Source organism: Hyalella azteca, unplaced genomic scaffold, assembly GCF_000764305.2.
Source record: "Hyalella azteca isolate HAZT.00-mixed unplaced genomic scaffold, Hazt_2.0.2 contig12222, whole genome shotgun sequence".
Classification (NCBI taxonomy): Eukaryota; Metazoa; Arthropoda; class Malacostraca; order Amphipoda; family Hyalellidae; genus Hyalella; species Hyalella azteca.
This window is the reverse complement of record NW_025942185.1, coordinates 166,467-179,393: the sequence shown is the minus strand read 5'-3', so window position 1 is coordinate 179,393 and position 12,927 is coordinate 166,467. Positions and strand designations below refer to the sequence as shown.

At 43.1% G+C, this 12,927-nt stretch overlaps 1 protein-coding gene across 2 annotated transcripts; it reads left to right on the top strand.

Annotated features, from left to right (window-relative positions):
• LOC108679174 (choline/ethanolamine kinase) lies at nt 1–12,890 on the top strand. Of its 2 annotated transcripts, none has more exons than XM_018167769.2 (9): nt 1–69; nt 1,458–1,563; nt 6,201–6,300; nt 7,718–7,846; nt 8,751–8,884; nt 9,582–9,933; nt 10,673–10,764; nt 11,033–11,192; nt 12,308–12,890. In XM_018167769.2, the coding sequence occupies exons 1-9, from the start codon at nt 18–20 to the stop codon at nt 12,392–12,394; spliced, it is 1,212 nt and encodes a 403-aa protein (XP_018023258.1). In that variant the 5' UTR covers nt 1–17; the 3' UTR covers nt 12,395–12,890. The 2 variants fall into 2 exon arrangements, with proteins under 2 accessions (XP_018023258.1, XP_018023260.1); XM_018167771.2 differs by lacking the exon at nt 1–69 and adding an exon at nt 936–993.
• Nucleotides 12,891–12,927: the final 37 nt, after the last annotated feature.

The following is a 12,927-nucleotide window of genomic DNA, read 5'->3' as shown; positions in this document are numbered from 1 at the left end:
ACGGCTGACTGTAGGACATGGATGACGCAGCGCAGCTCGTGGAGTCCTACGACATCCTAGGGCCTGGGCGTGAGTGTATCCTTTGCTTGGATGTATAGCTTAAGGAATGTATGTGTAGCTCAGTGATTATTAGTGAAGCTTAATGCCTATGAGTGTTGCCTCGTGATCGTGTGTGTAGCCCAGTGATTATAATGTGAATCAGTGTAGTGTAGTGTAGTGTAGTTTATGATGATTTGTAGCCCGGCATTCACAACAATCCTGCGATCGTAAGTGTTGTCTTCATGTCATGGGATCGTAAGTGTTGTCTTGTGATCGTAAGTGTTGTCTTGTGATCGTCTGTTTTCTTGTGATCGTAAGTGTTGTCTTGTGATCGTAAGTGTTGTCTTATGACCGTCATTATTTTCTTGTGATCGTAAGTGTTGTCTTGTGATCGTTTAAATAAAACAAAGAACCACCTCGTATCAATTAAAACTTCATTAAAAATTTAGTTTAAAAAAAGTGGGGGGCGCGCTGCCCCACGTTGCCCTACATGTGAGGTAAATTTTATTGTAAAAAGATGTGATAAATGTTCAAAAAGCAGCGTTAATGAAACTGAATATGTAAGCAACTAAAAAGTTTATTACATTACCGACTTTACCGTCTACTTGACTGTTTATTCGTTGGTCAACTTGATCGGGCAACTCGGGCTAACCGCTCGGGAAGGGAAGCGTTAGGCGAATCCTTTGCCAAATTTAATAATCGGACAAGTTAATCAAACAGTATCACTTAATATTAAATCTATTTGTCGATTCAAATTCTTGGGAATCGACATCAAAGTTTTTGTGCGATTGTTTGAGGCTTTGAGCTCATTGAAAAGCTGTTACATCTATTTTGCAATGGTCTCCCATAAAAAGAAACTTTTCTCTTTGAAAATTCATCAATAACTGACAAAAAGCTCAGTTGCAACCAAACGTGCTCTGCGTGTGAAGTTTCATCAAATAAATCTTATTTCTAGTAAGTTTTTAGTGTCAGTCAGTGCTTTTGGGTGCATGTATTGATGATTTTTCGAGTTTGTACTTTGTTGTATTACGTTGATGTAGATTTGTATATATATCGATCGATAAGTCGGCTGACGGCACTGTGCTTGCGTTCGTGCCAACATCTCAATACGCCAACAGCTTTCGTTCAGTGTGGTCGTCGGTCGCACCGGAAATCTTGAAGAAGAAAACCTCAAGGGAAAAGCTTCATAATATTTGGCGTTATTAGTCTAATTTTTGCAGTAATTTCATATAATACCTCTTCATTCAGAAGTTTGCTTAATTTTCACTAGAATAAAATACTTCAAATTTCTGGTTAGGTATCATTTCGTGACTTCGAACTGCAATCGTTCGCTTGCAGTATTTTGGTGAATGCTCTGTTAAATGTTTACCCGAGAGCTCGGAGAAGTTGCTTTTGAACAAAGATGTCCGGTATTGCAGAAGAGAGCGAGGCCATGAGGAGCCGAGCTTACCAACTCTGCAGGGATTACCTCCTGGGGTCGTGGAAACTTATCGATCAAGACAGCATGATTCTGCGTCAGATCAGGTTAGTCCTTTTCCACGGCGTGATTCTATTCCAGATCAGGTTAGTCTTTTTTTACAGCAAAATTATGTCCCAGATCAGGTAAATCTCTTTCTACACATAGATTCTTCGCCAGATCAGGCAAGTTTCTTTCTACTGCAAGAATCTTCGCCCGATCAGGTAAGTCATTTTCTGCAGAAGTCGAAGTGCGTCGTTCACGCGAGTTCTTATCTTATCTCTACCCGATGACTACCGACCTCAACCCTTCGGTGCTTGCCAAACGGTCGCTATCACATAAAAGTATTTAGTATTTCCGACCCGTAACCTCATTTCTATGATCTCAACTTCCGGTCTTGTTAAATCTAATCTTCGTCAGTCTTGAGTGATGATCACAGTGTCCGGTTCAACAGCTGGTAATCTTACTTACGACGATCGTGACCACCTAGATACGTACCCGAAATATAGTGTTGACAAATAAGACAGTATCCAGGCAGCAGGTTTACATCGTCTTTTATGACGTCACGACAGGCGCAGCAAATCGATGAATGTTGCTCTGTGATGGAGTATTCGTCTGTTGTTGGGATGATACGCTACGACCGTTACTTCTTCCTACGGACATTAAATGAATTGCATTGTTAATTTTATTGTAGACTGTCTAGCTGTATTAAAGACGATGACGCCACTGCAGCTAAACACGATGACGCAGCTGCAGCTAAACACGATGACGCAGCTGCAGCTGAACTCGATGACGCAGCTGCAGCTAAACACGATGACGCAGCTGCAGCTAAACATGATGACGCAGCTGCAGCTAAACACGATGACGCAGCTGCAGCCAAACACGACGACGCAGCTGCAGCTAAACACGATGACGCAGCTGCAGCCAAACACGATGACGCAGCTGCAGATATGAACGATGGCGCAGCTGTAGCGTTAGAAGAGTTAGATAGTTTAGTGGCCAAATGTTTACTAGCGCTTTAGCTAATTAGCTATCTCGCGCCTAAAGTCAAGATGAACATCACCATAGAGGTGGAAGGTCTCGGTTATCGAAAGTTTCTCAAATCAAAAATAGTTCATCACCCACAAGGAGCGGAAGGTCTTAAATGTCCAGCCCGCTGAAGCTGGCTCGAAAGAAGCAGCGTTAGCATCTCGAAAAGACGAAGTGACAAGGAGGGACAGGTGAAAAGCAACAGAAACTAAGACACTCGAACAAGAAGTCGCGTACACGGAACGTCGGCCGCCCGCACGAGAGGGACAGAAGGGAAATGTAAGGAATCCTACCTACATAATAACTCAACCCCACAACTGAGACCTGCAGTCAGACACCGCGAGCTCAGCGGTGGGGCGCTCAGGAATAATCCCCCTAGGAGCGCGAAATCCCATAGGACTTCTGACGAGCACAGACACCCGTCAGAAGTCCCCCCTGAGGGGCAGCTAGAAGAGGACGCGGCTGCAGACATGAACCGTGACCCGGCTGCAGATGTATATGAACGATGCATGACGCGGCTGCAGATATATATGAACGATGCATGACGCGGCTGCAGAAATATATGAACGATGCATGACGCGGCTGCAGATGTAAACGATGGCGCAACTGCAACCATCACTTGCCCAATACCCATGCACACTCTCCTATATATCTTGTATAGACATTCGACTACAAACAATTTGTTTTCTGACGAAACTTGATGAATTTTGTTTTTATTCCGGTATCCACAAAAGAAAGTTTGTATTGTTTGTTATGTTTGCGCCCTTGTGACGCTATCGGCAGGAATGCCATGGCTATGGCTCGATGCCAGGCGCGTCGCCGCAGGCTTGGCATACTTGTCAAGGCCGCTGAGCCGTCACTTTCAGACGACGTTTTTTTTCGTTCCGTTGAAATGCACTTTTGAGACGCAGTACGTCAAAAAAATGAGTCACACAAATAACTATCTTTTTAATTCTCTGTTATTCATAGAAGTAAGCATTTCTGTTTTGATAGAATAGTTGTCTGAAATATACTGCTTTTGTCGTTGATAAAATTGAAGAAAGTTACGCTTACGACATCAGCCTTCATATCGGCACCCGGTCGCGTGCGCCGCCCGCTCCTGCGTCATCAACTGCAGCGCTTAGTGGACGTCTGTGTGTGTGTCGCCTGCCGACCTCGTCGCACGTCGCCTGCCGATGCCCTCGTCGCACGTCGCCTGCCGATGCCCTCGTCGCACGTCGCCTGCCGATGCCCTCGTCGCACGTCGCCTGCTGATGACCTCGTCGCACGTCGCCTGCCGATGCCCACGTCGCACGTCGCGTATGCAAGAGTAATCGTCTCGTTGCGCTAGCAAGAAAGATCGTCTCGTTGCTTGTTCGATGTGGATTATCTCTTTAGCTCATTCTGTTGACAGGGAAAAATTTTTGTCGGCGTCAGCAATTTTGTGCTTGCAGAATTCTACTCAAAATCGGTCGGTCGTTTCATAATCTTGAAATCGTGTAATATTGGTTATGGTCTCATTGTGCTGAAGGTTAAATGCAATCTGAGTGTGAAGGAAATGTCTGTAGTTTTGTTATGATCGAAGGGTTAAAGTGAAGCATGGCAATGTTCAGTGGTTCTTCAAGGGCTGCCTCTTGAAGTTTGACGATAAGTCAGTATGACGTGATATTATTGGTTTGTATTTGAAGCAAACTGCGTCTTACTTCAGGAGTTCAGAGTTGGAAATTTCCATCTTACATTTGGTATGCTGCGCACCTAATGCACTCGGAGGTCTAATTTATTGCTTCACTCCCATGTTTGTCCATGACCGTGATTTGCATTAATTCATAATGCATGCATATATTTAAACAAAACAAACAAGTGCGACACTCGTTCATACAGCCACGATGCATTAGTGAGAGGAAAAACAAGGGCCAGTTCAAGCGACCAGACTGCAAGTACGTCACTTGAAGGTCCCGATATTGTGACTGAAGTAATTACAGTTGTTAGTTGCTAGCTTATCTTTCGAGACTTGAAAGACGTGTGCGTGACATGACGCTGTTTGCAAGCACGTCTGCACTTGGTCGTGCACAGACTTTGGTTCTCACTCTGAATAACAAGTGGGGGACCTGTATGCTAGAACATGACTTACGTAGTAGGTCTTGTACATTGTACATTTCGTACAACTATACATAGTATACCAAGTCGAGGACGTCTTAACTCGCGTTCTTTTGGAGGTCGGTTAGGTTCAGGAAGGTTTGTTGTTACACAATATTTTCCAGGAAATCCGTACTAAACGAATTATTCTAAGTTTCTCTTTTGGGACATTGATTACTATATAGTATTCCGTTACATTGAGCATGGACAAATGTTTCGTGCTTGGTTGAATCAAAGTAGGAAAACATTCAGTTTCACGGGCGATCTTCATCTACTGACATGAAAACGCTTGGTAAGGTACGTATAGATCTCTAAAAAAATTAAGTATAAAAATCGCAAGTAAATTGGCTAATTTCTTATGAAAATAGATTTTAATTTTGGCACGACTAATTCGAGATGGAAAATTGTATTCTTAATTATTTTACTTGCTTAATGTATTGGAGCCTCATCATGTTTAGAAAAACTGCTGTTTAAATTTTATTAATCAAAGAATCCTGAATGTCTTTTGATTAAATTTTCGCATATCCTGCCAATAAATCAATAGTGTCCTGAGAGTCTCTTACACGTGACGCAGTTCCCAAGAGCTCAAGGATGTGCATGTCCAAGAAATTCATTAATATTCATTAAGCAATTCAACTCTAGAGACAGAGTTTTTAATTTCAATACTACGTACAAAAATGCATTGAGGGGAAGGTGCGCTTCACCGCTCGTCGTCTGTTCGCGTCGAGCGCCTACGAGCTGCTCAAGACCGTTGCCCATACCAACCAGACTCTTGAGTTATTTGAAGATCATAAATAATCATATATATATAAACGCTCATTTCATTCTTTTATCTATGGATATATTAACCGTCGTCAATGCTATTCGTATGCAAAGGGACCATCGGTCCCGTAAGAATAGAAAGGGTTAAAAACTTCAAAATATTGCGGTCCATTCTTTATAAACTTCATCGTTGCATTTCAATACAATCAATGCTTTTAAAAGCTATTTTGCAAATTATTTACTTCCTTACGTTTTTAAAAATCTCTGATTCGAAAAGATTTTAGATTTTTTTTACTATAAATTTAGAGAAAAAATATCTTCCCCGTCAATCATGTAGGTACTTCATAAGATTTAATTTACCCACTATTGGAAATTAAAGAGGTTTCATCAAAAAAAGTTTGATTATTCAATATCGCTCAAGTATTTATTTATTAAATTTTTTTTGGAAACCTTCAAGCTTATCCTTTCAACAGAATTAAGCATACTCAAAAGAAAGGAACGGGAACAAAATGAAACGAGAAAGAGAAACTGTGCTGAGTACCACTGATTATATCGAGAACCTGAATAATTATATCCAGATTAATTATAATAATATACCAGCGATAACAGTGTTATATTGGCTGACTGGGGACGCTTCAATAATAATGTACATGGAAATATATCCGAACAAATGATTACTCTCAAATTTGTTACTATAATTACTCAATATCCCGATGTGGCAATTGCACTACGGAAAGGTTTAGCCAATATTTTATGTTTCAACGTGTACTGAATCTTAAAGTTTCTGTGACGTGCGCAGAGGAGGTTTGTCCAACCATCTATACTACTGCGCCCTCCCCCACCCCCACACACCCATCGCTGCCGAGCCATCAGAGGTGCTGCTAAGGCTATACGGACAGGTAAGTTCTAATAACTTAATTCATTTAGTGCTCTTCGGTTGATGCTATATTTGTGTTTTGAGTTGCTTTCCTGTACCTGATGTTCTGTGGTTAGTACTCTATAGTTGATGCCTTCTTTTACTTCTTGTTAGGCTACGGTTCCATTTTTTTTAATACGATCTACTTCAAGTACGATCTAATCTTATTTTTGCATGTTGTATCAAATCAATTGTGTCCAATCCCATTTTTCAAGAAGAGTCCAAACTAAATTACCTTTGCCATCATCGAACAATGCATGTTTGGTATGCTTACTTCTTGAAATCCAATACGGCCTCATTGCTCAATACTCGCATCCACGATCTTTTTTGTGCCAAGTTTGTAGCTCGAGGGCAGAGGGTCGAAGGCTCAGTGTTCTGCAGAGTCAATGCATATCAATCTCGCGAGTCTATGTCGCCGTTCGACCTTCATGGCTATAGTTAACAATTTCTCTTACTTCCACGATAACAACAGTTTTTCTCGCCAAGAAAAACTTGTTTTCAAATGCCATCATCAATAAAATCAATGCCAGAAAAGATACGCCATCATCTACTGGTGAAACGTAGCCCAAATTCTACGTCACTTACGCAAGGTTTTACAAGTAAGTAACTGTTTCAGTTCAATTGTATTTCCAAATAGAGGCCAGCATCTCTGCGAGCTTTATGGTTGACGTGTCGTTTGTATAAAAGAAAATTAACCTGGTGGTGATTCAATGGAGACATGAAATAATTAGATCGAATGTTCGCCGAGTGTTTTATTAAAATATATAATGATGACTTTGGAGCCTATCCTCGATTCTCAAGATGCCGTAAGCGTCAATAAATGACGACAGATCTAGAAAATATTGAGATTGTTTTGATAATTTAGGGCCTAAGTTATATATCCTCTGCCGTTATGTAATTATACTTAGCCTCTCTTATGAGCTTTTTCATTGCAATGTCTCGCGAGTCCAATCCGAATCTGTACGCCAGGGTGTAGCTCCCTCCGCTGCCTGAGAGAATTCTAACCTGCTACACAGAATGAAGCTCGGGGGATGCCTAACTCGCTACAGCTGCTAGTTGTTGATGCACAAATAGCGTGTTTACCTTGTAACTTTGCGGTTAAGATAATATCGGCATATTAACTTCTTCTTGTTCGGGCGGGAACTCTTCTACCGTATCCTAAACTAGCACTGCAGACTCAGTGGAAGCAGCGGGTTCACTTATAAAATAGTAATCTAAACCAGCACTGCAGAGTGCAGACTCTGTAGATGAAGCGGGTTCACTCCTGAAACATTAATCTATGAAGAATGCATAACCCCAGAAAAGCTTTACATATGTATTAATATAAACAAATGGTTGAGCCACCCTAATTATAAAGACACCTTACTAAGATAGCCTAACGCTGGAGGTGTGGCGTGCAGATGCATGGAGAGGACGCGCTGGAGAACATGTTGGCAGAGAGCGTCATCTTCACGCTGCTGTCCGAGCGCAGGCTCGGCCCGCGGCTCTACGGTATCTTCCCTGGCGGACGACTGGAGCAGTACATTCCCGTGAGTACATTAATGTCATAGGATACCTGTGGGTACATTCCCGTGGGTACATTAATGTCATAGGATCTCTGTGGGTACATTCCCGTGAGTACATTAATGTCATAGGATCTCTGTGGGTACATTCCCGTGAGTACATTAATGTCATAGGATCCCTGTGGGTACATTCCCCTGAGTACATTAATGTCATAGGATTCCTGTGGGTACTTTCGCGCAATTGAATTCCTTTGTTAAATTCTCGCGCCTAGAATTCCTTGTATACATTACCGTGATAGAATTCCTGTGGATATATTCCCGTGAAATAATTTCAAAGCGTACATTTCTGTGGGTAAATTTTGACCGATATGGGTTCTCATGGGTACATTCCTGTTTGTGTGTTCCTAGCCTGTATCCATGTGTACTTAGTTCAGTGGGTACAGCGCAATGGTATCATTCTCATAAATCATTCTCGTTGCATCATTCTAGTTCTCATTCTGGCCACGATAGCGCGGGCCCAGTTGGATGTTGGGATGATGTCGATTTCGCTTTTCGAATAATTACGTGGACTTTGAACGTTTGTAGTTCGCACAGTTTGAGTTAGTTTGCAGAATCAGAAGTCGTTTGTACAGATACAGGTGCAAGTAGTTTGCACAGTTACCGATAATTTGCAGTTACCGTTTGTTTGCACCGTTACCGATAAATTGCACTGTTACCGTTGATTTGAACAGTTACCGTTAATTTTAACAGTTACCGTTATTTTGCACAGTTTCCGTTAATTTGCACAGGTACCGTTAAGTTGCACAGTTACCGTTAATTTGGACAGTTACAGGTAGTTTGCACAGCTAAGGGTACTTTGCACTGTTCAATCAAAGGTTATAGTCGCACTGTAACTGCAGTCTAATGTTCTTATCTAATGTAATCTCCCCAGGCGCGATCCCTGCTACGGGAGGAGCTGTGTGACGCGCACCTGCAGCGGCAGATCGCAAATAAGATCGCTCGCGTCCACGCCCTGGACGTCCCGATCAGCAAAGAAGCCACCTGGCTCTGGACGTCCATCACGAAGTGAGTGCAGCCACCTGGTTCTGGACGTCCATTACGAAGTGAGTGCAGCCACCTGGCTCTGGACGTCCATTACGAAGTGAGTGCAGCCACCTGGCTCTGGACATCCATTACGAAGTGAGTGCAGCCACCTGGCTCTGGACATCCATCACGAAGTGAGTGCAGCCACCTGGCTCTGGACATCCATCACGAAGTGAGTGCAGCCAAGGGCTCCGTGTGTGTAGGTTAGGCCAGGAAAAAAACTTTAAGCTTAAGGTCGAGAATGTTTAACCTCTGGCTGCGATCTTGCGGCGCTATGAATTCAAGTTTAGGCTGTGACTTCATGGGCTAATTATGTTTCCAGGCTTGCTTATACTCCAAAAACAATACGAACCAAAGTGTAAGGTTAGACTAAGATTGCCTCCGGCATGCATCTCATTGTTACTTTGGAGGGAATTGTGTCGTTCATCAAGTTTTACTGCGACCAGAGCCAAATGTAGTGAATGTTTATCTAATATATAAATGCATGTAAAAATTTATGATCACTTTGGCTTCATGTAAAGTAAAGACTTCCTCTGGTAGCTGTTCATAAAAATACTCATTTTCAGACGCATATTTTTAGGGGATTTATTGAAGTTCATTTTTTAATGGGACAGGAATAATCTAAGGCCTCGCGATCAAGTGGCGTCTCCCTTTATTTTGCACTGAAACCTCATGGCAGGTGGCTGAAATCCAGCGCCGACTTTCTACGCAGCAGCTCCATGGACAAAGAACTGGTGGACCAGCTGCGGGAGTTCGACGGCGTCGCAGAGCTGAATTACGTCATGGAACTGAGTGCCCAGGTCGATTCCCCCGTCGTGTTCGCCCACAACGACCTGCAGGAGGGCAACATCCTGCTGCAGAAGTCGAGCTCGTCGCGTCGCGTTGCTCTGATCGACTTCGAGTACTGCGCTTACAACTACAGGGGCTTCGACCTCGCCAACCACTTCGGTGAGCGCGTCTACGGATACAAGCTCGACCGCCCCCCATACTTCACCGTCCACGAGAAGGACTACCCCTCCACTAACGAGCAGGTCAGCATGAAAGCATTCTCCTTACAAGACATTATTTGTACTTGCTATAACTTTGCCTAATTTACCCCCTCAGGGGGGACTTCTGACGGGTGTCTGTGGTTGTCAGAAGTCCTATGGGATTTCGCGTTCCTAGGGGTATTGTTCATGAGCGCCCCACCGCTGAGCTCGCGGTGTCTGACTGCAGGTCTCAGTTGTGGGGTCAAGTTATTATGTATGTAGGATTCCTTACATTTCCCTTCTCTGTCTCTCTCGTGCGGGCGGCCGACGTCCCGTGTAAGCGACCTCTTGTTCGAGTGTCTTCGTTTCTGTTGCTTTTCACCTGTCCCTCCTTGTCACTTCGTCTCTTTGAGATGCTAACGCTGCTTCTTTCGAGCCAGCTTCAGCGGTCTGGACATCTGAGACCTTCCGCCCCTTGTGGGTGATGAATAATTGAGACCTTCCACCTCTATGGTGATGTTCATCTTGACTTTCGGTGCGAGATAGCTAAATAGCTGAAGCGTTAGTAAACATTTGGTCACTAAACTAACTAACTTGCCTAGTTTACAATTTCCAGGGAAGATTTTAATAAACATCCTACGTCTTGAATGACATTTTAGTTTAGCGTAGAAGAATGCAAGCAACTACTTTGCAATGCAAGCAACTACTTAGTAGTTGAACGTTAACCGAATCGTTTGTCTACCGAATCATTAGTCGTCGCCTAGGCTAATATTAACCTAACATTGTGGTGGTTGTGTCGCAGCTGACGTTCATCAGGCCGTACCTCGCTGCCTACCACGCGGCCAGAGGACAACAGGTGCCGCCACCAATACCGGAAACAGTCTCTCCAACAAGGTAATGGCAGTGGCCCCATGGGAACACGTGGCCCAACTGGTGGCAAGCTGGCCCTATCAGGGACAGGCTAACCCTATTAGAGACAGGCTGGCCCTATTAGAGACAGTCTGGCCCGACTTTAGGCATGTGGTATTCATGTTTTTGCCAATCGCCCATTTTCTACTCGAACATGTATTTATGACAATTTTTTTCTTAATTAGAAGTTAAGGCAAAATAACGTAGTGTTGAGACTAAGTTTAGTTTAATGTTTGCTACTTGCTCACGTCAGATCGTGCGACAATAGACTTCAAAAATGGCTCGCAGAAGCAACTACTGAAGAAGAGAGGCTACTGAAGGAGATTCAAGTTCTAAAACTAGCGGGACATCTATTCTGGCTACTCTGGAGCCTTGTTCAGGGGCACGTGTCTTCAATCACCTTCGGGTATTTGGTGAGTTATTGCGCAAAAGACCAAATAATTTGATAAAGGTCAGGAAGACTTCCGCCTCAATAGCAGTCCCAGAGCGAGGAAACGCTGCTGGCCGTAAGATTGAAGGAAGGGTAGAAAAACTGCTTGGTAGGGGCATAAATTTGGGGAATGAGACTGCCAGTGACGAGAAAAAAGAACAAAAAAGCTCCAGCCAGCGGACTGGGGGAAAATGCTTATCTGAGTATGCAAGGGGCTTGTCGATCTTGAGGTAGCCACCTGCGAGGCTCAAGCCGGAGTTCTGATTGCACATTCCAGGGAAATGAAAGGGGACCAGATGTGGGATAGATTTCAGGATTTGGTTGTTGATTGTTTTTTATGTGATTTTGATTTCCTGCTTTGAGAAGCCCCTTTCGGTGCCGGGTAGGACCTACACCTGGTGAGTCAGGGAGCTGATTTTTGAATTAAGACATTCGTTTACCTACGTAATAACGGATGAACACCTCTGGTTATCAGGTGGATCTGCAACACCTACAGACATTGCCCTTACTGGCACTTGAAGCGTCAATAACGTTTTCGATTATGTTGAGTGTTATAATAATATAATATAATATGGCGGTTGCAGTGTTTATTAGGCCGTAGGCCTGTCGCCGATTCTTAACATCGCAGAACATTCACAGCATTTGCGGTCTCGAACTCGCAAGTCGCAACTCACTGCTTCAAATTTTCTTTGCTTAATCGCCCGGCCTCCTCGCCGATTCTGACCAGAAACTGGCGCACAGAGCTGGGATCGAACCCGCGCCTCTCTGCTCCAATCTTGGTACTCTGAACTGTAACCACTGGGCCACCCTGCCCAGTTAATAATTTTTTCGTATACTACTTGTTGAGCTATTACACCTTCCTGTACCTGGAAGTGGAAGGTCATTAGCTCATTATCGAAGTGGTTAGGGAAAACTTGAGAGTTCTAGCAAAGGTTTGATCCGCTACGTCATTGTGCTCTCTAAGCACACGCTTATCTTGAAAACCACGATACCGACATCTGAACGGAATGGTATTTAATATCTGTTGTACATAATATCTTACGTATGAGATATAACAACCTTCGCTTTTAGATTATTATGTATCTTTTGATGGTGCAGGAGTACGCACGGGTGCGGATGGAGCACTACATACGGGACAAGATCGAGCTGGAGGAGGCAGTGGAGAAGGCCAATCGGACGCCTTAGTTTTACCCTCACTCTAGAAATATTACCCTAGCTCCTTATATTTCCCTACCTATTTGAATATTTCCCTGACACTATTTTAATATCGCGCAGCCACTTTGGGATGTTTTGTATAACCATAACTTAAATGTTGTTTTTTTCTTAAATTTTTCCAGACTATTTCAGCATTAACTTACATTTGTTGTAATATAGCTTCATTTATAGAACTATTTTGCTAATGACCCTTGATATACACAGCCCATGTAAATATCCCGGACCGCTTCCTAAATATCGCTTCCTTGACTGATCTGACCGAGAGTATTTATAAGGAATATTAAAGCGCCTGTATCTAATAGCAGATTATATCGTTAGAATTAGATGAACTGCTATTTTTTTACGGTGTCAAGTACATGTTGTGCATGAACGAAGATATCTCGTTGTTTTAAGTGATTAAATATTTGTGTAAGATATTAGTGGGATATGTTTAATTGTTATAATTGTCTTTTTATAAATTGTCAAATGAAAGGTTTTATTACTTTTCCAACTGGCCCAACCGC